We start from the raw sequence: 25,113 nt of genomic DNA, 5'->3' as shown, positions 1-25,113 counted from the left end.
TAACAATTTCAACTGTTTTTGAAGTACACGTAGAAAAGCAGAGAAAGATGAAGTCTGCATGTTATAAAACACACCATCCCAGAGAACATCAGACCATGCTCACTTACAAGCGATCATGCATGACTTCACCCTCCGACTATACATACAAAAGCAAACTGTGGATTCAAGAGTCCCTTTTCTAAAGCACAAACAATCTCCTAAAAAAAACAACAGACCATCCATCCCATCAAGTTTGTGGTAAGACTTGCAATGGCCCCTGTGGTGGACATGCCTGTCCTGTCTATGCAACCACAGAGAAAAGGTTCAAACTGCATCTAAACGAAGGGCCACGTTCAGTAGATTTCCTTCGTTGAAAGTATAATTGACACATCAGATGAAAGGGCCAAATAGCCCTTTTGGGTTAACAGAATTCTTACATGTATCATCTTCATTCAGAAACTGGAGCCCAAGTAGTAAAACATTAATTTAAAAAAGATACAAAGCTTGGGGGACAACACCTCTAACCCCTCCAGCCACGGTGCTGTTGTGTTTAGTATAGGTTTGGGTCAGCCTTTTGGCCCCTGAGCTGGTTTGGCTCCTTTCGCATGGGACATTCCTGTCGAGCAGCCCCTCCCTGCAAGTCCCTCACTGCGCAGACTCGCGGCTCTCCGCTGTCAGGGCAAGGCATACTGACAGTATGGCGGCGGGGTGCAGCTGGAAGGATGCTACTGTCGCCTGTGATGTGTCTATCGCCGGTAGGACGTAAATGGACAATTGACGGCAAAAAGAGAAGAGGATTTAGCGAAAAAGGCTTGTCGCCGTGAGCTCCCAAGATGGCCAGGCTCGCCGACTACTATCTAGTGGTCGGTTACGACCTCGACAAGCGAGGTGGGTACTTGAGTTAGCCTGCCCTGCTAGCTTTAGCGGCGTATTATTAGCCGTGGGTAAACAGGAGGCGGGGAGGGAGGCGGGGACGGGACGGGCCGCCGCTCGCGACCGACCGACAATCGATGCCACAGCTGGCAGTTCGCCTTCAACTTTGTGCCGAGGACGCGCAGGCCTCACGGGATTAGTGTGCTTAAATGCTAGCCTGTCAGCTGGTGCCCCGCAGTCCAGGCGAGGGGAGGGGAGGGGGACACGTCGGACGCGCGGCACCATTGCAACGCGTAGCTCCCAGGCACACTTTAGCTTTAGCAAAAGAAGCGCTCGCACCCTATTTGACAGCAAACTTAGGCTAACTTTATTTGCTAAGAGCTAACGTTAGCCGGGCTAGATCTGAAGGGGGGGCTGCTTGGTCGGCTGGGACCTAAGATGGATTTATTCACAGTTTCCGCTGCATCTTCCCCAGTTGTCTGCAAAAGTCACGCCTGCCACCGTCTCCCTTTTTTTTTTAGAAGTGGCATTTTTAAAACTCCACTGTGCCGAGCAGCGAGTTGTCAGTGTCGAGGCTGCAGGGTCCTGGGCAATGACTTGGGGACAGTCCGACCACAAAACCCCTGCCGATTTCCGCTTGGACTTTATTTCAGGCGTGATGTTTCAACTGGAAATCGATGCTTCTCCTCGGCGGAGTTGCTGATTGTTTTCTTTGTCTGTGTTTGCTGTGGATTAACGCAGACGGCTTTGCCCCTCCCTGAGCCCCCTCGGACCGGGGCTCTGTTCCCTTGTGTTGCTGGGACGGGGTTTGGACCGTTATCTGGGCCCCCCGCCCCCTCCCTGCAGCCGGGGCCGTGGCCTAGATCTTTGCAGTATAATGGCCCGTTTAATCATGAAATATTCAACCCGCCGATCCAGTGGAAGCATGCAGCTTGTAACGCGGTGAAGTCTTTTATATAGAGTGGATTTTTTTTTTTTGGCCTATGATTTATTCAGAAGAGGCAAATCGTAACATGACAAGCCCTCAGTGGCTAAAAGGAGGCAGAGAACTGGCTTTTAGCTTGATGATGCTGGAGCAACCTACATCACTTTTCTCATTGCATGAACGCACTTACTGCACCTGGTATTTTTCATCAGAGGATGAGGGGCGTTGCATACAGGATGTTATAACGTGGACACTGCAAGCGCTGCAGAAAGTCTCTTTCCTGTTCTACCCGGCCCGCATGCAACGCAGTGCAGAACGAGCCTGTAAAAAGCATCTGGGAACCAGACATTAAAGCCACACTGACTTTAATGGATCAAGGCTCCCAGGCCTTGTAAAACCAAACACTTAGTGATGATGATTGTTGGCGTTGAACCCCCTACTGCAACCTCACTGTTTACAGTAAGTTTACGAACCCATGCTCAAGTTTCTAGGGGGAGGCAGAGTCTTAAACGCCTGCAGTAGCTCGGGTGAGATGAGTCCCATCATTACATTGTGGCCGTCCGCACTCTATGCACCGGCAACCATTTGTAACCCCCTGAATGCATCCTCTGCACAGTCTTGACTTCTGTGCTTTTCTAGTTTTGTCCTCACGCGATATTGCCGAGCTCCTACAAGTGATGTAGAATGTTTCCAACATTGTGGGCAGGTTCCCATACACCAATCGGTGACTCGTAGACGTCAAGAGTTGGGTTTAAATTTGCACCGTTTGACGCCCCGCCCTCCCCCTCCAGATTTCTACATTTTTATAAATATGTGCACTAGTTATTTTCCCCATCTGCAGTGCTAAACTTACTGTAAAGGAAACACTATGAATCAAGAGTGAATGCTCCTCGGTTATAAGAATACCAGGAATTTCGAAGCACAGTGGAGTTTCCTCCTGTATGAATATAACATACTTCCTGTCTGCTCGTGTGTTTGTGTTTGTGTGTAAGTGGTTGCTGGTTGTCACTCAATCAGTGGAATGTTTTGCGAGCGTGGGCACTGACAGGTTTCATCATCGCCTCTCAGAGCAGTCACCAACTGAACGTCTGTTTCTTACCTACTCGAGGGAGCTTGTGGTCCTTGTTCTCTCTTTAAAAAAACAAACAAACAGCTTTGCTTGGCTTGTTTAACAGATGCTAACCTGAAGGCAGAGCCTTGAATCTTCCATTCAAGCCCTCTACATTTGTCTCTAAGGTGTCATGTCACTCACATTGTGCTCAAGTTATACTAACAGTGGAGCTTATTTAAATGAAAGCTCCACTGCGTGTGGGTCGGTCTGAATCTATAGCTGTCGGGGTGTGGTCCTCCTCGCGAGGGTCTCTTGAGAAAGTCCCTCAGCGTGTCGGTGTGTTTTGACAGCGGTTCCTCCGCTCGGCCGGGTACCCAGCAGCAGCCGAACACGTATGCTGTCCGAGGCCCAAACAGGAAGCCAGGGAGAGGACCTGAGGGAGATGTTCAGAGCGAGAATCCAGATTGTGTGCGTGTTTGTGACACACACACACACACACACACACACACGCTAACACTCAGGCTCTGTTTGTAGCACTGTCTGTGTGCCTCTGGCGGCGCAGTTTGAGAAGCGGCGGTTGTTGCAGCAGAACCGTAGACTAGTTCTTTTCAGGCCGGAGTGACAGCTTTGAATCCCAGCCTTTTCTACACACACACACACATGCACACACACACACACACGCATGCACACATCCCAACAAGCTAGGAACGCTCACAACATCCGAAGCCAGCGAGCACACAAAGAGGTGCACCCAGGGCGGACCGAGCATCCATTGTTGTGTTTACAAATCTGAGTTTCTCTTTGTTGCAGGGTTGTCATGTCTCATGATTGTAGAATTGTGGCGTTGCTAACGGTGTGTTTGAGGATCAAGGGCGCTGTGATGCAACACTAAATCATACGGGAGCCACCATGAAGTGAGCTCTGGACTGGCACAGTTATGTTGCAGAGGTTGTGTTATCAGTTGGTTGTCAGCTCTGGAAGATGAGTGGTTTGGTATTGCTCTGCTGGCACCAGTTTTATCACCAGATTTGAGTTATAACTATTATATATATATATATATATATATATATATATATATATATATATATATATATATATATATATATATTAATTATAGCACTGGTAATGAATCTGTTCTCGGTATCAAAAAATAATAATGATATTGGAACATCTCTTCTGACAGTGATGTTAGGCATGTCCAACCTCAGTACTTTAAACTGTATTACATGTACATAATGCATACTCATTTTAGATATAGAATGAATTTGGTTTCCGTTATCGTGACAGAGCCGTGACTAATTCACGTCGCGCTCGCAGGTGCACTGAGTGGCGTGTGACTGCGTGCAAAAGCCCGTACGAGGGGAAATAGAAACCACGCCGATTGAGAGGAAGCAAGCGAGTGAGCGAAGGAGGAGAGAGAGGGGTGTGTGTGTGTGTGTGTGTGTGTGAGATGCTGCCAGCAGTGCCGGCCTGCGGGCAGCCACTTCCTCCATCGCTCCAGAGCAGGGCTGCAGCCTTTCAGGCCCTCCAGAAATAGCCCTCACAATCTGCCTTTCATAGGGGGGCAGAGCACTGCTCACTGGTGTGAGTGTGTGTGTGTGTGTGTGTGTGTCTGTGTGTGTGTGTGTGTGCGTGCGCAGGCTTCTCTCCCGTCGGCCATTCAGATGGCGGACTGGATGTTTGTGGCTGTCTGTGTGTGTTTGCTGTGTTACCACGGCAACGTTTACCCCTCCTCTTTGCGGGCGGCGTGGTTGTGGTCGGCGTCTCATATTGACCAGTTCGTCATGATGCGACGGTGCCACTGTCAATTTTTCTTTGTCCTCCGATGCAGTCACTTTTAGTCTGTGCACTTTTCTGCTTAAAGCAAAACTCTCCACTGTTTGGCCCTAAAGTTATTGTATTGTAAGCAGTTGCACGAAGGCTGAAATAGCGGTTGTAGGTCATGTTTATTCTTTTTTTTATTATGGCAGAGAACTAAACAGTAATTTTATGATTCATAATTATGCCATTCAAAAAACAGCCTTAAAGGCAGCCGTCATCAATCAGGGAAGACCTCCATCATATCACTGTAGTGATGGTGTGTGTGTGTGTGTGTGTGTGTGCGCGTGCGTGACTGTATTACAGCAGTCTGTCTGCTGTGCTGAATACTTGTTATTCATGAGGGAGACGGTGGCCCCAGGGGCCCAATGTTGCCCTCATTCCCTCATTTCTGCTACACAGATACAGAGGGGTGTGTGTGTGTGTGTGTGTGTGTGTGTGTGTGTGTGTGTGTGTGTCTGTGTGTTGGGGGTAGGGATACAAGCACACACACATACACACACATCTTCACTTCTTTCAGCAGACACGTATTCTTCTGTAATAAACTGTATACTCAAATTGTAATCCAAGTGTGTGTGCGTAAACTTTTTGTGTGTATGTCATTAAGTGATCAGCAACCCCCCCTGCAGGGTGTGTGCTTGGTCTCTTGATCTAAATTTAGATTGAGGGATGCACAGTTCAAGTAGGCAGTGTGCACATTTAATGATTCATTGCCACATAGTGCATTTCAACACGTTGGAAGGTTAATGCATCTTAACATGGCGATGATTGTAGGAGTGTGTGTGTGTATGTGTGTCAGAGTCAGAGGGGGCGTTCGGGATGCCCTGCTCCTTGGTGCTTTGATGGTTTCCCCGGTATTCAGAGAATTCTTAGGACAAAGGCTGAGTCAGTGTCGCTCACAGTTGGCGCTCAAGGGAGCAATCGCTCCAATCCCAGAGGGGCGATTCCAGCGTGTCCGGAGCGGTTTGATTTGAAGATACGGGGTCGCTCGGATTAGCAGACTTGGTTGTGTAAGGCTCCGGCAACCACACCGCTGCAAGGATAAACACACCTTCTTCTTAAGCTTAAATAGAGATAATATTATGAGATGTGTTTTAATATAAGCACAGTTCCTAAATTTACTGACTTCTTAAACTGTCTTTTTGCCAATCTTCTTTTCAAATATGCGACTTAACTCAAAATCGTGGAAGTAAATCTTGACACTTTGAGGCGACACTCTCAGTATTTATTTGTGGGCCTTTTCAGAAAAATGAAGCGCACGCCTGGAGTTAACGTTCAATATTCTGTGACAAATCGCTATCTACAGTTGGTATAAGAAATGGAGACGATACTTTGTGACCACACAAAAAAATATTCAGGCCTCACAAAAAAAAGCACAGCACTCTGAAGTGTTGAATAATAACACTGTGGGATAGTCGGTGGATGGATAGTAGATGGAGCCTCCATAGCTAAACAAATGGTGTGATACACACAACATACTCGACGGTGCTTTCCAAGGCTCCATTTTGAGTTTCTGGCTCAGTTCCAAAGGTCAACAGGATTTTGAATGTCCCTCATTTTTCTGTGAGGTGGCTTAATAAATCCACCAGAAGCACGGGCGAGTGACTGGTCGGAGAAGATTAAGTCTCATCTTCATTAAGACGTCCCCCAGGTCAAATCTCTCGTTAAGACAACAAACAAAAAAATGAAAAAGAGATCTGCCTCCCACCACTGCACCCGCTCTAATCTGATGTGGAGAATGTGATTGGTTTAAAAATGGCGATTAAAGCACTGTTATGGGTTTAGACCTGGTTCAATATCTCTGATCTGTACTGTGTTCCCCTCCCCCAATGAAAGAGGTCCGCTGTGTTTAAAGGATACTCAGATTATTGTCTCCTGGTTCCTCCGACAGGGAGGGCGATATGACCAAAGTAAGACATCACGCTGTCGATTGTACGACTTTGAAGCCACCGTTGCATACGATGCACGGCGTCTGAGATGGGTCTGTATCAGTTTTACTGTAGGTCAATGCTTTTTTAGGAGCACAGTAATGTATATTTATCATAATGTCTGCAAAAATGCAGCATACTCCTGGTGTTATACGTTCAACGTCACAGCGCTGGAAGCATTGAAAATATGTTGATTCATTGTTTTAATATTTGTAACTCATTCAATCTCTCTTTCAATCTCTCAACCACAGTTGATGTTTGTTTTTTTTGACCAATGAAAAGACTTAGAAAGGGGAGTTTAATTTAGTTTCAGTGTCTGGAATGACAGCCTGGTGGCTTTAAGCAGCAAACATATGAATTGTATGTTTGCAACGTTCATAAATCGTAATTACTGTCCCAATCCCTTGTTGATTTAATTTATTGTACATTCACTTTAATGCACGTCTCATAACGTGGCGTGTCCACCCGGGTGTCATGTTTCCGTCTGTGCCGATCGGAGCCGATAAATACCTGCGACTGTTGCTGGGAATGAATGCCGATTGTAACATCGGCCCACTTCAGACAACAGCCAGATGTGCTGAAGTGTCCGTGGGTCTATACTGTGCTTTTAGGGGTCCATTGTATCCGCCTCTTTGGCCTGCTCCAGTGCTGAGAAGACACTCTGAGAATAGATGGAGCTCGTCAGCTTCACGCTCGGCTCAGACCTCGCTGTCTGCCTCCATTGTTTCAGAGACACTCGGCCTGGTTCCTGTTTGCTAACGAGACGTGCACAAGTCTGCTTCTTGGCTATTGGTTGCCCGGGTGACGCAGAGCTATTTCCGGGGCCGTGTTGCGTGGGCGCTGCGGTGGGAGAAAGAGCTTCGGGGTTGATTTGCAACAGAAGACAATGTGGCACAAGAATATAGGCGACGTGATTTAAAAAGAGGGGGAAAGGAGAGTGTTTGGTGGGAGCGATTAGAGGGGATGCATTGTGCTGCTGAGGGAAGACAAAGCGTCTGGGCGGCGGAAGATGTGATTGAGTGCTCAGCTATCGCGCTTCCTGTCGCAGTATTCTGGGGTTGCACGCGGAAGTCTTGTTTCGCATGTTGTTCTTGAGGAGCCGCTTGCATTAGGGCCATATTTCCTGTACGTCATTGTGTATCTGAGGTGAAGACAACATACCTCTCCCCCCCATGTTCTTGCCTTTTATACTCGCAGTTGCTGGGCCTGTGGTACAATAACAGTGTTGCCCTGATGGTTAAACGACGTATTCTTCACATCCTAAAGCTGCTTGTGCACAGTGAATTATTTCTCCTCATCGCCTCGTTCACTGAATAGAGCCCAAAGACTGAACCTTGTCCGTGACAGCGTCATGTCAGCTTGCAGGAGGACACACGTGCTACCTCTGATTCATGTTGCTCTCACACTTCACACCAGACTCAATGTTATATTTTGGCGACTGGAAAACTCTTGGTGTGGCGTCAAAAACATGGATACCTCTCGTAAAGTGACCTGCAATATTTTCCCTGACCTCTTCTTGACTTTTTTCTTTTTTGACTTGGGTTTCGTCAACGCTTCAGAAGAAAGCACGTTACTGATGGCTGTAACGGTACTTTCAAGGCTGTTGGATTCCCTTCACGCCCGCTAACTGCCACTTAGCACCAGAACCCTTTATTTGTCCTGCGACATATTGAAACAATAAAGTATACGCTTTGATTATTTCAGTTACTTAAGTTCTGTTCAGTTGTCAGCTCAGGGATTGTGGTTACATTTGACCCCTGCAGGTACTTGTCAGAACTGCTCAGCTATTGGACATTGCAAGTGAAATGCAATGTGCTTGTTTTCTGCTATTAAAAACAACTCGTGCAGTGGCAGTTTGGAGTGTGTGCATTCGGAGGCCAAGCGGGGGTTTTTGCTTGGATCGTGGCTCATTGACTTTGGGGGAAGAAGAGGAGTTTGGTTGGAACATGAGCACATCCATCCTCCAGAAGTAAAAAGTGAACTGCAGTCACTGAACCTGTAAAAGGCCGGCTGCAGGCGTCATGCTCGACTCGGTCCACAGAGTCCTGTGGCACAGTCTGATAGGTTGAGCGGTTCTTTGGGCTACGCGACACACACACACACACACACACACACACACACACACACACACACACACACACACACACACACAGAGAGAGACAGAGATTCCTCGGTTCATGATTCGATTCAAACTAGCGCAGCAATGTGCTGTTTAGGACCAGGATGTGAACGACTAAACAAGCCGAGGTCTGTTTGTGTTCAGCCCAAAGCTCCTTTGCTTGTCTGCTGAGCGTGTCTGTCTGTTTCCTGTCTGTTTTTACTTGAACTCCGTGGTTAATAGCGTTGCATCGAATGGAGTCGGAAGTTGAATCCTGGGTGTGCTTTGGTCCCAACGACGGGCCGGAGTGACTAGAAAGTAGATGGCCGGAGAGTCTGTGTGCTTTGGCAGGTTTTCCCGCTCTATTGAGTCAGTTTGGTGGCTCAGACTCGAGTCGAGCACATTATCACACAGCCGCCTGACCGCGGAGGCGAAGTGAGAAGAAATCCAACTCCTGTTATTAATCATCCGTCTTTGACGACTTGGTTTGAGTTCGACCTGAAGCAGCCCACTACGTAGAACTGAAATGCCATTTCCCCTCCTGGAAAGCCTCTCGGTTTTGTTGCATGGGTTTTGCAGGAAGGATGTGAGTTTGCTGAAGAGCTTTTCGCACAAAGAAAATGTCCCACATTGTCTCCCTGGCGACGGCGGTTTCCAGATGGAGCAATGGCTTTTTTTTTCACTCTTTATTTGGCTCCAGACTGGCAGCGTCGCTCAAACAGTTTAAATAAAAAGTTATTTATGCAGGATCGACATCTTTGCCGCCATCTGACACCAAATTCAGTCGGCTCTGAATGTCAGGTACTACTTACAGGTGCGGCGGTCTGTGTGCGGCCTCGTAGCCCCCCTCGTGTCCTGCTTTTAATCAGAAAGTGACTCACAACCCATCCTATTACTCAGAGAGACTGTGTGTGTATCAGAGAGAGCACAAGTGAGTGCCCCGTGCATTCATGTGTGACCAAATGTGTGTTTGTGTGTGTGTGTGTAATAAGAAAACTGGGCGGGCAGCAGAGAGCTGTGAGAGGGTGTGGTGTAGCGCCTGGATTTAATGATGTCATAGTTATGTACGTTTTCACATAGTTTCTGGTAGATGTGATCTTGCTGCTGTTGTGAAAAGAAGAGCAGCGATGGCCGCTCCTCCCAAGCACACTGACTCCATGTCACTTTGCAACGCTGCAAGTTGTTCATGGGATTCTTTTTTTTGTGTTACTGATTTATTCATGAACGTCGTCACAAAACAAGGTCACAGCGCCTGTGAGTGAACCTAAGTATGAACGCGAGGAAGACATCACATCAGTAGGAGGTGGTCTCGTTGAGTAAACCTCTCTGAAGCTGAGGCAGAGGAAAGGTTGGCTGCTATGAAACTTCCCCCTACTGAGGATATTGGTCATGTAAAAACAAAAAAAACAAACCTATTCTTTAAAATGACGATCGATAAAATCCTTCAATTGGTAGTAGTCGAGCAGCCTTGGTGCGGCTGCTCTTTATGGATGGAGTCGGAGGAAGACTTGTGTTGGATGTTGTGAGTTGTAAGACGGGAGGGGAGATTTGTGCTGTTTCCGTCTTTAGTCCTGATTTACAAATCACTTTGTTCATGTTCTCTCCCTCTTTTCTTTGGTTCAAAACCAAAGAATTGCTGAACAAGGTGCATTTTATTCTTTTTGCTAGACAAGTTAGGAGCTGTAACGAATAGTTTGAAGCTTCAAAGCGTCCTTCTTACTGTTGCCATACATATTATTAGGATTGAAAACGTACAGAAACACTGTGTGCAGTAGTCCACCGCGCGAGTCCGCCTCCTTCCCCCTTTTCTCTCTCTCACACATCCACAGCGACGTGGCGTTGTGTCTTCTCAGTCTCAGTCCAACATTTATTGAAAAAAGGTAATCATTTACCACATTCACAACATAATATTCTGCTTGATTCGTTTGTTGTTACTCTGCAGTGGAACATTTCCACAGTTGGGTGGAGCAACAATCCGATTAATTAATTACATTAATAATGCCACAACAGTCAAAAGCAGACGTATGCGAGCATGTTACCTTTTTTGTTTGATGCGCTACAAATGTTGCGTTGAGCGATAATTTGGTCATATCGCCCAAGCCTGTGCCGGGGTCAGTTGCCAAATTGTATTCCTTATTTCATGCAATTCTGCACACACACATCACTGCACACGAGCAGACGCATGAAAACGCACAAAGCTCGGACTTCTTTTGTTCCCGCCCTTTGGCAGTCGCCTTGGACACCACCCGATGTCGTGCCACTGCGGTTTAGAGGCCTGCAAACGAGGAGCCTTGGTCATGACACACACACACACACACAACACACACGCACACAATGCTTAAAATACAGTCGCAGCTCAACACTTTCATTGATGAGTCTGTTCTTGCTCTACAACTCCTTACGGCATCGCTAACGTCACCTGCAGAGGACGAGGACAGACGGCTGCTCCACCAACAGTCGAAAACTGAGCATGTCAGCACATTTATGTTCTCGTCATGTTGCTCGTAGTACTTCTCTCCCTGCTGAGGGTTTTAGTGCATTTGATAGGAGAGTTCTCAGCATCTACTGGAGTCCACTGGTGTCGTAGCTCATCATCGTCCTCTGTCGGCTTTGGCTTTCGGCTTTGTGTGTGTGCGTGTGTGTGTGTATGTGTGCGTGTGTGTGTGTGTGTGCGCGCCTCAGAGTAAAACAGAGAGGGGAGGTTTGTAATGTTTTTCCCCTGAGAGATCTCACTCCGTAACATGTAAAGTACCGATAGCAGAACCGTTAACTTTGCATCTACACCACATATTCTCAGTATCGTCTGCTGTGCTCTGTACGTCTGCCTAAAAGGTGCTGAATTAGAAATTCTGATCATGCCTCGGATCGAGCCTCCACACGGCTCAAACTGTTCAGCTGAGAGCGAGTTCAAAGCACAGCGTTGAATGTCGTAACGTCAGCAGCAGCATCACGTTGCATCGTTAACGTCTGATGAACTAAAACGCGTTTTCAAAGTTGTTCTTAGAACTTTGATGGTATTTTTTCATACTCGTATTGGTACTCTGTATCGACCCAAATGTCAGTACTTCTGCTCGACACGATATCATTACATAACACGTAGTTTTGCTTTCATATAAATGTTCTGAATTTCAAATGATCGGTCTGCGGGCTAACACAGCCTCATTGTCGAACTCAAATGATGCTCGGCGTTGGTGAGATTGGAAGGTTACAAGAGTGGACTGTATAATTAATAACAAAATGGCCATTTAGTCAAAATATCAGGCTATATGTACTGTACTTAGCATAAATTAAAATGTGAACAGATCCCTTTTCATTCGCTCCAACAAAAACCCGTTTCAACCCACTTGGAATGTCTGTTCTCCACTTCTGGAGCATTTTTTTTGAGAAAAAAACAAAACAGGGCTGAACTATTGTGTTTGACTTTGGGTGGTGAAGCGTGGAAGCCTGTTTTATTTTATTTTTAAGGTGGGGCCGTTACTGTCTGCTTGGAAAGCCTCTAATGGCAAATTAAAAAAAGGACAAAAAAAAAAGCCTGCTCACAGTCTGAACTCGGCGCGGTCAGAACTGAATGCACTGATTGTGACTCGCTGATTGTGTTGCTCACACAGCTGGTGGTCCTCCCTTTCCCAATTCACGGGACGGACTCAATAACACCGGCGTGGAGAGGCAGCCTCACAGCGACCACCAGTCCGGGGTTTTGAGTGCTTGTGCAGATTTAGTTGGTGACACCGTAGTTTAACTCAGTTCCTCTGACTCGTTGTTGGCACAGTGTTAAGATTCTTTTCCCGCTTCTTGGTTGTTGTAACTGTTGGAGACATTTGTCTTTGTTGGAGCGAGGCGGTGAGGGTATGGGCGTGGTATTGTATGGTGTTTTCATGAGCTTTTATAATGAGGGAGTAGACCATGGGGGCATTTTCGACAAATGCCAGATGATCAAGATCAAGAGTCGAGGACATGTCCTGAAGGAGGAATTCATCCAAGTCCCAAAGAGGAGGCGAAGACAAACTAGTGCCAAAAAGACGTTGTCCCAAACACAAGGATTCGGTGTATAAGATGCAGGCAGTTGCAGAGATAAGGATCCCTCCTCAAAAGGAAACCGTTATCTGTCTAGTTAGTAACGCTCCTGAACCACAACAGGTGCGCTGGTATCTGTCCTGCAAGGCCACGCCACCCGCTTCACATTCCACTCACACGGCGGGACGAGCGCGAGCCGGCGTCTCACATCAGCAGCATCTGCCAAGCAGTCAGATTTCATGTTTTTTTTTTTTTTTATCCGCTGTTCAAACACACCCAGAGTGGACGTTTGCCAGGAAATCCATTTGAGCATTTCCCCTCACGGCTGTGTGATTGTGGTTACAAGGAAATGACGTTATGCTCTAATGTGAGTTTGCTTCTGACAGTAGGAGCAGCTCACATTTCAGTCATAGTTTTAGTCTAGTTTGCGGTTCATTAAGTGATGAAAAACACCAGTATAATAAGAAAGCAGCGTGGCTATACACCGAGGGCTCCTTACTCGTCGATAGAGGTTGTCGATGATCATATTTTTTGTCAGTTTTCTTTAATGCAAATGACGCACCGGTATGAGGTGAGACCCTGTGGCCTGTTTCATCCTGGTTGTTTGTGTCAGTCCAGCTAGACGTTTACCACAAATGAAGAGATTCTTTCTCGTCTTCCTGTTTTACCTGAGCCAACATGCCAAATGTGATATAATCTCCTCTCCTCCTGTTTTGTTTTCTTCCCTCCTCTTCTTCTCTGCTTTATTATTATCTTCCTCGTTTCTACTTCTCTCTTCTGTTCTTCTCTCTCCTCTTCTCTGCTTTATTCTTCTCTCCTCTTGAAAAAACAAAACAAATCATCAGCGGAGGTTACATTTTTGCAGCGGTGTACTGCTACTGCTGCTCGCATTTCGGGGAAACGCAGTACGAGTAGTGCCGTTTGTCATCGTAATGACCATTTCAAACCCATTTGCCAAAAGGAAACGTCAAACAAAACACAGTTTAGTTTCTCCTGTCTGCAGATGGGACTCTCCCGGCTACAACCACAATTTCATTTCGCTTATTTATATATGTATGTATGTATGACTAACCTCACAAGCAGAAGGAAGCTGGTCTCATCAAAGTAAGAGAGACAACAGGATTCTGGCTAAGCAGCGTTCACTAAAGCAGCATCTTGAGCGGCTCGTCATTGTCATGAAAAATATATTTTAGCTCCAAGAAAATCCAATGGAAACATCTTTTAAGTTAGAAAGGCGTTGTAATGAGCAGTGTTTGTGATTCGTCTTATCACCACATCTCACTGTCATTCAGTGCTCTCTCATTTTTTTCAATTGCTGGTTTTGTGAAGTTCGTTGAATTCTGTTTGCATTCCATAGATTCCTTTCAAGTGGAAATTGGCCTCCTGTGACGAGGAGACACCTCTTGTACGTAGCGAACACACACAGTGCTTCGTACAGGTTTGCGTACTCCTCCCTCAGCCGCAGGTTGTCCTGCTTTAACTGGCCGAACAAGCCCCGCCCTGCTATTGGCTGAACGTGTTTCTGAAGCGGGCATCTGCTTCTCACGCCGCCTCACTCTTTGTGTTTGTGTTTCTGACACCCACATGACAACACATTGTTACAGAACACAACACAAGACACAAAATGAACTGAAAGGCAGGCACACACACACACACATACACATGCACGCTGCTTCTTTGCCTTTAAGGACATAGCTGGGAGGTGACAGCGGGTCCCAGCATGCATCAGCTCTGGTATACCGACGCATGAGTCATCACAGTGTACCAGCTGGGTTTGGCTCAGTCACATGTTCTTCGGCGTCATAAAGTCAATCAGGACCTTTTTATCAAGCAGATTGGGATTTAAGTACAACGTGTCGGTGTTGTGGGAAGTGGTCTGAATGTAGTTTTAATGTCATTTTGACGCGGTCTCATTTGCAGTGCACGCAGCACCCGTGACGAATGGAAATCTTTGATCGTACACGCGCTGGGTTGTGGTATGTGGATTGTCTCGAGGACATAATGGGCCCTTTTCACAGTCCGAGCAGCGTACACACAGGTCGTAATTGAGGGAATGAATTATGGTCCCCTTCTGTTAAGTGTGTCACAGCCGCTGCAGTGAGCCAGCGTCACAGTGCCGCGGCCCACCGAACTAAAGTTAGTCAGTGTTATTTATTTATTTCACCTATGTTTACCCTGCAGTGATTCGTCAAAATGGCTGCCTGGTAAAGGGCCTATTGTGTGAGCTTACAAGGTCACGTGTCAATTAATTGTCGCCTTGTCGTGTGGACCAACAAACTTTGGATCACTGATGGTTCAACTCTGCCTTTGGAAAATTACAACAAAAGCTACAGCAGTATGGCTGTGTATCATTTATAAAATACTGATATGAGTAATGACCCCAGTAAAGTGACGAAGATACTGATAAAGTACTTCATTCGATACAGATCCTGTGAATGGAAACTGTGTGCATTTGTGTGTGTAGCCGTGTGCAGGCAGTGTTGGTTGTGTCTGCTGCTATTATCGGCCAAAAATGTGTATGGTTTTGCTCGCAGCCAATCAACGCAATCGTTGTGCCGCCTAATTGGCTGCTAGCAAGACCATACACATTTTTCTAGATCTGCCCACAAAAAGAAAACATTTTGTTTGACCTTAACGCCGCTAACGGAGAACCAACGAAGGTTCTGTTCACATAACTTGTGGAAACATGTTATGTTGAAGATGTTTTCACACCAACATAAATAAATATAAGAGATGAATTCTGTGCTGTTTACACTACCTCTAAACAGCTTATAATTACAACTACTCATGACTTTTTGTTCTTATCCATACAAACACAACCTTTTATTTCATAATCATTTGAATTGCGTGTATTTCAGCAAGATACAATTACATTAGCAATTTGTATCAATGGCAAAAATGCATGTTCAGGTATCTCTAAAACTTTTAGACTTTTTCCTCTGTGCTGATCTGATGCGTGATCCGATGCTAACCGTGGGTTTTATGATCTGTTGCACCGCTAACCGAGACCCGGCCTTAAACAGAACTGAAACGGTGCAGTTCATGCTGTTCCCTCCGTGGTTTCAGTACGTTTTTGTTGATGCCTGAGAACTTTAAATCAGTCTCAGAGAAGGTCGTCAATCATCTCAAAGCAGCAAGTAAATGAATCTCTTGTCTTTGATGACTTGATCCCAGAGCGCCGCTCCCACAAGCGTCCACGCAGCCCCGGTTCGCAAGGGAGCGAGGATGACTTGAGCGTTTCCCTGTGTGTTTTGGGAGCTGGCCTACTTTCTGTTTGTGTATTGTCTCCGTGTGTCTGAGCTTCTGTTTTAGTTCCCTTGGTAAAAGGGCTCTGTTGTTTTCTCTGAGGCAGCAAACTGTTCAGGTTTGCTCTGGATCCTGGTGAAAACTTTTCCTTTTTGTCAGCATGGGATAATATTTAGTTCTGTTTAGTTTTATGCTAGATTTATGTCCTTTTGTATCTGGAGGATAAGTGTATTCTCTGTGCGGATGAATGCTGCCATTAAGCGGCCTGCAGGGCTTCAGATGGAACCGAGCTGAAAGACGGGCTTGTGGTGGTTACATAAGCGGGCCTTTGTCGTGTCATTGTGCCACTGTGATGAGCCAGGCCCGGGCCAGCAGTGGAAATGGCCTCATTAACCAGTAGCAACAACAAAAAAAAGCAGCATAACACATCACTCTGCTGTTTAACAGGCAGACATGGACTCATTTAGAAGACCATATTGACATGAAACAACTGCTGTAACCAATAGATGTCTCTCAGACTTCATCTGGATTCATTTGTCACCACTAACCTGGCGGCAACCTCCGGTTTCAATGCCGGAGTGCGTTAAAGCTGCATTCTCTCTCCTGACCACCAGGGGGCGACTCCTCTGGTTGTATAGAAGTCTATATTAATGACTCTACTTCTCTCTTGATTTATTCCCTCAGTAAATATTGTAAACATAAGTTTATGTCTCAATCTACTGTTCCAAGTCTTCTTTAATACAGCGTGATGTTCATTTCGTAAGTAATGGTCCGTTTAAAGTGAATTAGACCATAAAGCAGGGGAACTTTAGGGGCGGGGCTACAAGGTGTTTGACAGAGCCGTGTAGGGCGTCTCTACCACGGCGTCTACCACAGTCCAAATATTGTCACTTCCATTCAGTGGTTGTAAAAATGTTTCTACCCCAAAGGTCCATTCATATGTCCTTATTGAATTAGTAGTGAATGTGTAGAAATAAAAGCAGTTTACTGACTAACAACAGTAAATGACCAGTGACCGCACGCATCGCCTCCCAAGTCCTGTCCTCACAGGGAAGTTGTCAACTCAACACACTTGTCAGAGGTGTATTCTTCCTCTTTTAATGGAGGCTACTTGTTTTTTTTCTCCCGCATCCCGTCCAATCGCTGTGGCGCGTTGTAGCAAAACACATGTCGTGTTTTAACAGGAATTCATTGTTTATTTATGTCAACATACATCACAAAACAATCAATGTGCTGATATGCTTGAAAATAAACCCCTCAAAATACTTTATTTGAAGAAGCAAACAGACAACAAACAATGTAAGTGACATGGACTGACCTCTGTATTTGTCCCTCTCTGTGTCTGTCTCTGCAGTGGAGGGTGAAGGTCAAGGTCGCATTCTCCAGCGGTTCCCTGAGAAAGACTGGGAGGACAGCCCGTTCCCACAAGGCGTCGAGCTGGTGAGTCAACCCTTATAGGCAGACTGCAGTGGGGCACTTGACCCTGTCTGGGTTAGGGGTTCAGTTCCCTGGCAGCTCCGTTGGTTGGAGCGAGACACTAACAAGTATTCCAGGTTTCGTGGGGTTGATGCCTTCATGACCCTCTGACCCCGGTGAGAGGTTTGGTACTAGTTATGTATACGCTAGGCTGTAGGAAGGTTAGCCCATCTAAATCTTTAAGGAAGCTTCTTCTTTTTTTTTAAAGCCTATAATGAAACGACTTGTTGTGTTTTTGTCGGATGTGCATCCCCTCAGAGCTCATGTTATTTATAGATAAAAGAACATTGAAGTACATCAACAAGTGAGGAAACGTTGGAACTCGAGATCCACTATGGACCAGTTTAACCCCGATGTCTGATAAGAAAACAAGTCATGGATCTCAGGGCACAAGGTTATCTCAGGATTGTAAGGTCCCTTTGTTGCTTCGTCTGGTTTATTGTGCAGCGTTAACAAACACTAACATGGTTGCATCATATGCACTATGGATATGCATGTTCCTCTGAGGATTAATACTGTGAATGACCCACTGCTCTTTCCTCCAATGCCACCGTGGAGCCAAGAGGGACGTAAAAGTCGCAGGAAATATTTTGTTCAGAAGAAACCATATTAAAAGTTCTGTCATGTAGAGTGGAGAATGATCTGAAGGAGACAGACATTCAAGTGAAACACGCACCCATGTGTTTGATTTGAAGGGACCGCTTGCTTAAAAACAGAGGGGGACATTGATAATAATTAGGGATGCTCTGAGTCGTTGGAGCGTTATGATTCTTCCACCAGTTTTGCACAGAAACATTTCTCATTTTGAAAAATAGGATCGCTGGTTTCAGATATCAGTCCTCTGGGTATCTGGAGTCAGTTTTGGAGGGGAGTGAGATTACTGCGCTCTTCATGATGCTTAATGCAGGTCAGCTGTCGGGCCTGTTGACTCAGCATGGACTCACAAGAATGTCAGCTGGACACGAGCGTGTGCGCTCAGGGAAACCGGCAACTCAAAATTGCTTCATAAGTGTTTTGGTGTGGATTGACCTGAGGGCCAATTAATGAATAATGAGCATCATTTAATAAATGGCATACCCCAAGAAAGAAAACAGCGAATATTGACTTTCAGTTTGGTGGCCTCGGTCGACCCTGACATTGTTGGATTGCTCCATTACTACTTCTTGTTGTGCAACTAAATATTTGGAAACGGCATAACATAGATTCTTCAAACTAATTGATTAAAAGAAAAAAAAACAATAGCAAAATTGCCGTTCATGGATGTTCACATGGTTCAGTCACTGTGTTATTAAAGTAGGCGTAACCTTTTCAGAACCTGTTTTGTTGCGTATACGTTTAATGATAGCCTTGGATGAGTCACCCTGAGGTGCTGTGAGAACACGTCACCTTATTGTCTGATATGTTGTCAAGGTTTAGTGCGTATACTTATTGATTCTCTCCCCTCTGTGACCTCTGTAACCTCTGTGACCTCTGTGACCTCCTCCTCTCCAGTTCTGTCAGCCCAGCGGTTGGCAGCTGGTTCCCGAGCGACAACCTGCCTCCTTCTTTGTCGCGGTTTTGACTGACATCAACTCGGAGCGTCACTACTGTGCCTGCTTCACCTTCTGGGAGGGCCTGGACAACCCACAGGTGAGGCCGACTCATCCAATCCTGCGCTATTTGTAATATTGGGTGCAAAGAAATGTCTAATTAGAAGCTGCAATCTTTCATTTATATGAATTTAATACAGATGTTTCCCCACCATGAACACCAGCCATTGACTATTCGCTAAGTTCCCTGGGATCATTAGCACAGTAGCACGGTTAGTTCATGACGTACTAACGTACTCTGCTGATGTTCCCGCTACAGGTTTTTACATAGAAACGCAAAGTTTTAGAAACGCGTGTCTCCTTCCGGCTCCTCCGCGTAACGAGTATTGCTGTTACACGTTTAACCACGACCAGCTCCGAATCCACTAAACCAGCCCGAACGTGGAACCAACGCGCGAGAGTCTATGGAGCAGAGCTCTGGTCGTTGGCGGACCCTTGGTCAGAGCTGTCGGATGCTGTGCTATGATTGGCCAGTCTGCGTTTGAGGGGCGGGACTTAGCGAAGGGTCGACTGTCTTTGCTGGATCCCACAGCCAGGAAGCACCCACTGGTGACCGAACCAGTGGGACAACCAGGCTTCCCAGTTTGAAGTGTTTATCTCTTGGCCCCGATGCGAGTGCCGTGACGTCGATGCTTCTCTTTGTCCAGCTGCAGAAGGCTGAGGCCAGCGAGGCGGACGAGGCGGACGATGAGCTCGCCGTCGTCCAACTGGCTCAGGTCTTCGCCCCCAAGAGCCTGGTGCTGGTGTCCCGACTGGACTACACAGAGGTGTTCAGGGTACGACAAACACACACTTCCAACACGCCGTCATTTCTTCATGTGTTGTTAAGTCGACATTAGGGTCGGGCGGTATCTACAAACCGGCCACCGACAGCCCAACAACAGGCGCGTGTTGGTGTTTCAGCAGAGCGACCACGTTACACAACCTCTCATCTAATTATTTTTAATCTAACAAAATAAACCGACGCAGACAAAAAATTAAATATTCTTCCACCTCCACCATGCACCTCCTGAATTCAAGTTCTCACATTTATTTTAAAGCATATTTGCCGTCTTTTCTGTAAATTTGACATGAGCCGTGGCGTGCTTTCATTGACCCTTGACCCCGCCCGATTGAACAGAACTGTTTGGGGCTGATCTACACCGTCCACGTAGATGGCCTTACTGTCCCCATGGAAACGGTGGTTGGAAATCTCCTCACTTGCATCATTCCCATCGCTGGAGGCTCCCAGGTAACTGCTGACCACTCATCTCTCTCTCTCTCTCTCTCTCTCTCTCTGTCTCTCTGTCTCTCTCTGTCTGTCTGTCTCTCTCTCTCTGTCTCTCTCTCTCTCTCTGTCTCTCTCTCTCTCTCTCTCTCTCTGTATCTCTCTCTCTCTCTGTCTCTCTCTCTCTCTCTCTCTCTCTCTCTCTCTCTCTCTGTCTCTCTGTTTCTCTCTCTGTCTGTCTCTCTCTCTCTCTCTGTCTCTCTCTCTGTCTGTCTCTCTCTCTCTCTCTCTCTCTCTCTCTCTCTCTCTCTCTCTCTCTCACTCTCAATCTCTCACTCACACACACACACACACACACACACACACACACACACACTGCCCAGCGAAGCCAAAAGCTGACGGAGGACGATGATGAGCTTTGACACCAGTCTCATTTCTTCTGCTTTGCTGGATGGTGCTCCCTCCTTATGTTTCCACGCGCATCGCTCAGCAGGGCAGTTTCTTGGCGGCGAGTGCAGCGGCTCGGCCATCGCGGGGCCGCTGGTGGCGCTACAACAGCGAAAAGAAGCATTAGCTGTAGTTTCGACGCTCTGTTTGCATGCACTAGTGCATGCACACATGCACTAGTGCTCGTCACGGGACTGCCTGCACATGTTCTTTGTGCATGTAGGATGGAATAATTTATGGATTACTACGTACAGAGAGTCTGTTTATAATGGGATTGATGTTGTCCATAGAGTTTGTTTTACAGCAGGTCTATGAAGGACGGGCGCTTATATAACATCCATTTTATTGCAGGCTGCATTCTTTCTTTTCATTTTTCTTGTCATGGATGATTAGTCCCACTTCACAGATATAGACAGATTTATTGCATTTCAAAAGCAACGTTGTCCATGGAAGACAACAACAAGACTTCCATTTATAACCAGATAAACAAAACAGACATGTTTGTGTTCTCTTATAGAAACCTATCATAGCTGAGGTACCGACTCAATACTTGTGACCAGGCTTGTTGTTGTGGATATCTCTGTATCGACAGAGCTGAGGAAGAGGCGAGGTGGCGAGCTCCTCCACGACTTCCATCTTTACCAAAAAGAGACTGTTTTCTGATATTGACGATGGAAGTAGCTGCAGAGCCGCCTGCTTCTTCCTCATCTAGCTGACAGCTGCACATGCTCAGTACCGATCTGGCAGGCGCTAGCGGGGAGTGCTACTTTAGCCAGAGCTAGCGATTAGTCAATATTGTATGTTGAATAATCAGTCAAACGAGAAACTACATTTCAGGCGTTTATTTTCTGTATGTGTTTTACAAAGCGTTCAACTCGAGCCAGGCCGTCCAACAAAGATATGAATTATATCACATCCATACAGGTATAACAGGTTAAGGACTGCAGCTATCTGTTGTTATAGGAATCGTATACAATACATACCGGTATTGAGAAGCAAGTGGAACATCTGCAACAGTAAATGAAGTGAACAGCAGCAGCATTGTGGGTTACTTTAAACAAAACATATTTTGTTTTTTAATCTATACCCTCTCCCTCCCCGTTTCTTATTTGTTCCATACATTTGATAAGAATCATTTTATTTATTTATTTTAATTCATCTTAAGAAAACAGTGACTTCTTTCCCCGTTGAAGTGAACTAAACGTCCCTTATTTCACGGGTTCATGCCCATCGGTGCACATCTGCTTCCCGGTGTTCTAACCATGTGTGTCGTTGGTGTGCACCCTCCTGTACACTGTGTTACAGACAGATGAGTCCCCAGTTTGTAGCTTAGACCAGGTGTCTCAGGCCCTGGCCTGTGATTGGCTGCTGGCCTGTCTGCAGGTAACTCTCCGTCCTGCAAAGCTTCAGCAATCAGCATCCCGCTCCGTGCTCTTGATTCTGTTGGTCACGCGCAGCCGAGCCTTCTTTGAGGAATGTGTTGCTTTCTCGCAATCATTTCAAGTCATTGCGTGATTGATGGCGCTTCTGCTTGTTTTCTGTGATTTGTGATCAAATAGTTTCTACAGGATGAAGTTAATCATTTATTTTTATTTATTTTTTTCTTCATGTCTTATATTTGTCATAAAGCTGATTTGTTGCAGTCATTGAAGCACACTGATTGTTTTCAAATTAATTCTTCACTCTCTAAGACGCACGCACGCACGCACACACACACACGCACACACACACACACACACACACACACACACGTTGCTGTTCAGGTCGTTGTTCGGGTTGCCAGGGTGACCATATGGCACGACAGATGGCTTCCGACCGGGTAGCGAGAATCAGATCTAATCAGTATCAACGCACATACAGACCCAAAGAGCACACACACACACACACACACACACACACACACACACACACAGTGTATACGTAAGTTTACACTGCGTCTCTCTATCCGAGCACAAACTGTCCTGTTCCTCTGACTCAAGAGGAGGAGAGGCACTTAGAGAAGAAACACACACACGCACACACACACACACACACACACACACACACACACACACACACACACACACACACACACACACACACACACACAAACACACACACATTCCTAGAATGATCCCACATCAGCCCGCTAAATGTCTGTCATTACCGTAGAGTCTGTGTGTTCACGTCAACCTCTACCAAAAACACACACACACACACACACACACACACACACACACACACCAGAGCCACTCTAGCAGTGTGACACCCAAATCTTCGGCCATCAGACATGTTGCCGTGGCGACAGAAGACAATCCTCTAACCTTCTGCATTTCTTCCACGGCCCGGTAGCGTTTTATTCTACATTTTTCTTGATTCGCAGTGTCACCTTAAATACACACTTCAGTTATAGTCCTCATCCTAAAAGGCTGTTTTCTTGCTACAGTACAGCTTAACTTTGTAAAGCTGCACATGCACACGTGGTGATGGGGCTGACTTTTAATATGTGGTCGACCAGATGTATCTCAAAACAAACCGTCCCAGTGGCAGTAGTGCTGTGCAGTTTTATTCTGACCAGCAGGACGTTATAACACGAGCTGTTTGGTGAAAGGTGGTGCAGCAGCGGGTCTTTGTGGTGAGAACAGTCGTGTCTAATCACGGAGTGCTGACGCATCCTTTCTCATCAAGTCCCCTTGAACAACAGCGTGGATCCCACACGACCCTGACCTCTGACCTTCCTGTGTGGTAATGTTAGATTTCCCCATGGAAGGAGGTCAAGTGCTCGCCTTACCGTCCATCAGTGATCGAGCTCTTACAGGACGGAGGGAATTCTTGTTTCTGGACACCGTCTGGCCCGCTGCCAAGTGCTCTGACCGACCGGATTTGATTTGGGAATAACACATTAGAGCTCGATGGCAGGACTGAGAGGGAAAAAACACTTTGAACTGAGAGTTGCACAAGTTGTTCCGCCGGAGGTCGTTGACACTTTCTGTCACATGACGAGCACATGTGACAGATTTGGTTGAATTTAACCGCTTCGCCTCTTATCATTGCCTTTCAGCCGTTTCCACAGACCGGATGTGAGAAGTCAAAGTAGTCATCGTGACGTCACTTATTGGTTTGAGGACTGCTGTTTTGAAACCTTGAGTTTGACAATTTTGCCGTCGCCATCTTATATTGTGTCCGTCGCCATTTTTTATTCTTTTTTTGCAGCGAATGAACGTAATGTTATTATATTTCGAATGTGGAGAAGTGACAAAGAGACACCGTTATATGGCTCTGGTAGCGGCAGCAACCTGTCGATCAGTAGTATTCCCGCCTTGAAGCATACCCTACTTCATGGTCCGTTTATTGAAATTAGAGACGGAGACCATAAATTCATGTTTACAACATCTACTGAGGGAATAAATCGCGAGAGAAGTAGAGTCATTTTCTCATAGACTTCTATCTGCTTCACTCTTCAGAGCCGAAGTTTGCCGCCTGGTTTCCAGAATCAGTTTGAGCTCCTATTACAGTCACACGGTGTCACATAAGAACATCTCAGCTGTAGAAATTCACGCATCACACCAGTGTTACTGTTCTCATGTAATTTAACAAACAGAAGAATGTATGGACGAAGGAGTGAGATCGTTCATGGCGGTCCCTCCTTCAACGTGATGGAGGCCACCTGTGTGTCCATGAGAATTGTAAAACAGCAAAATTAACGTCCAAACGTGTGTGTGTGTGTGTGTGTGTGTGTGATATCAGCTGCTCGAGTGAAAGTAATGTCTCTGCGTTCCCCTCACGGAGCATCATTACTGCTGTATGTGACGGCTGAACTTTATTTTGACATATGGATCATCTGTTGCTTCCGGACGCTAAATGATGGCTATGCTTTTGTTTTGCATGTGTGTGTCTCATGTTACACTCATCGTGTATATTTTCTTTACTTCAGCAGCTGTCTTGCAGTGTTTTCGTCATGCTGAGACTTCACTGTCATGTTGTTGTTGTTGTTGTTTAGTTTGGGCATCCTTTGCCTCATTCCTGTTGTTTCTAACCTGTGTCTTATCCTGCGGGGTTGTGTGTGTGTGTGTGTGTGTGTGTGTGTGTGTGTGTGTGTGTGTGTGTGTGTGTGTGTGTGTGTGTGTGTGTGTGTGTGTGTGTGTGTGTGTGTGTGTGTGTGTGTGTGTGTGTGTGTGTGTGTGTGTGCTTGTCTGCCGGGTGCTTGTGCAGCCGGGCCAGGAGGAGAAAGAGGAGAGTTTGGTACGCAGGCCCGACTTCATCCCCCCCCACCTCCCTACCTCCTCTGTCCCGACACCAATCAGCTCTGAGCTTCCACCCTTCAGCCAATCCACGCACACCTCCTGCAGCAGAAGTTAAATCGCTTTGATGTGCGCTCAATGTGTGACCGGCATCTGATCGTTCAGTTCATAAAACGTCTTCTACAACGTCTCCCCTGCTCATGATGCAGAATCCACGCACAGCGTTGCCTTCAGTTAGTTCA

The 25,113-nt window shown here is 46.3% G+C and overlaps 1 protein-coding gene across 3 annotated transcripts in view; it reads left to right on the top strand.

The window, feature by feature from the left end:
* The first annotated feature begins 663 nt into the window (after window positions 1–663).
* sbf1 (SET binding factor 1) overlaps window positions 664–25,113 on the top strand; it is a 49,662-nt gene continuing 25,212 nt past the window's right edge. For 2 of the 3 annotated variants that reach the window (XM_068586126.1, XM_068586124.1), the window contains exons 1-6: window positions 664–867; window positions 17,287–17,372; window positions 18,900–19,037; window positions 19,645–19,773; window positions 20,118–20,228; window positions 24,843–24,872. In XM_068586126.1, coding sequence (XP_068442227.1) covers window positions 813–867; window positions 17,287–17,372; window positions 18,900–19,037; window positions 19,645–19,773; window positions 20,118–20,228; window positions 24,843–24,872 — 549 coding nt within the window. In that variant the 5' untranslated portion in view covers window positions 664–812. The remainder of the gene's footprint in view (window positions 868–17,286; window positions 17,373–18,899; window positions 19,038–19,644; window positions 19,774–20,117; window positions 20,229–24,842; window positions 24,873–25,113) is intronic. The other variant, XM_068586125.1, reaches the window with a different exon arrangement.

The sequence above is a fragment of the Clinocottus analis genome, unplaced genomic scaffold (genome assembly GCF_023055335.1).
Source record: "Clinocottus analis isolate CAN_PGR_092001 unplaced genomic scaffold, fCliAna1.0.p SCAF_20, whole genome shotgun sequence".
Classification (NCBI taxonomy): Eukaryota; Metazoa; Chordata; class Actinopteri; order Perciformes; family Cottidae; genus Clinocottus; species Clinocottus analis.
This window is presented reverse-complemented; position numbering and strand designations above follow the sequence as displayed.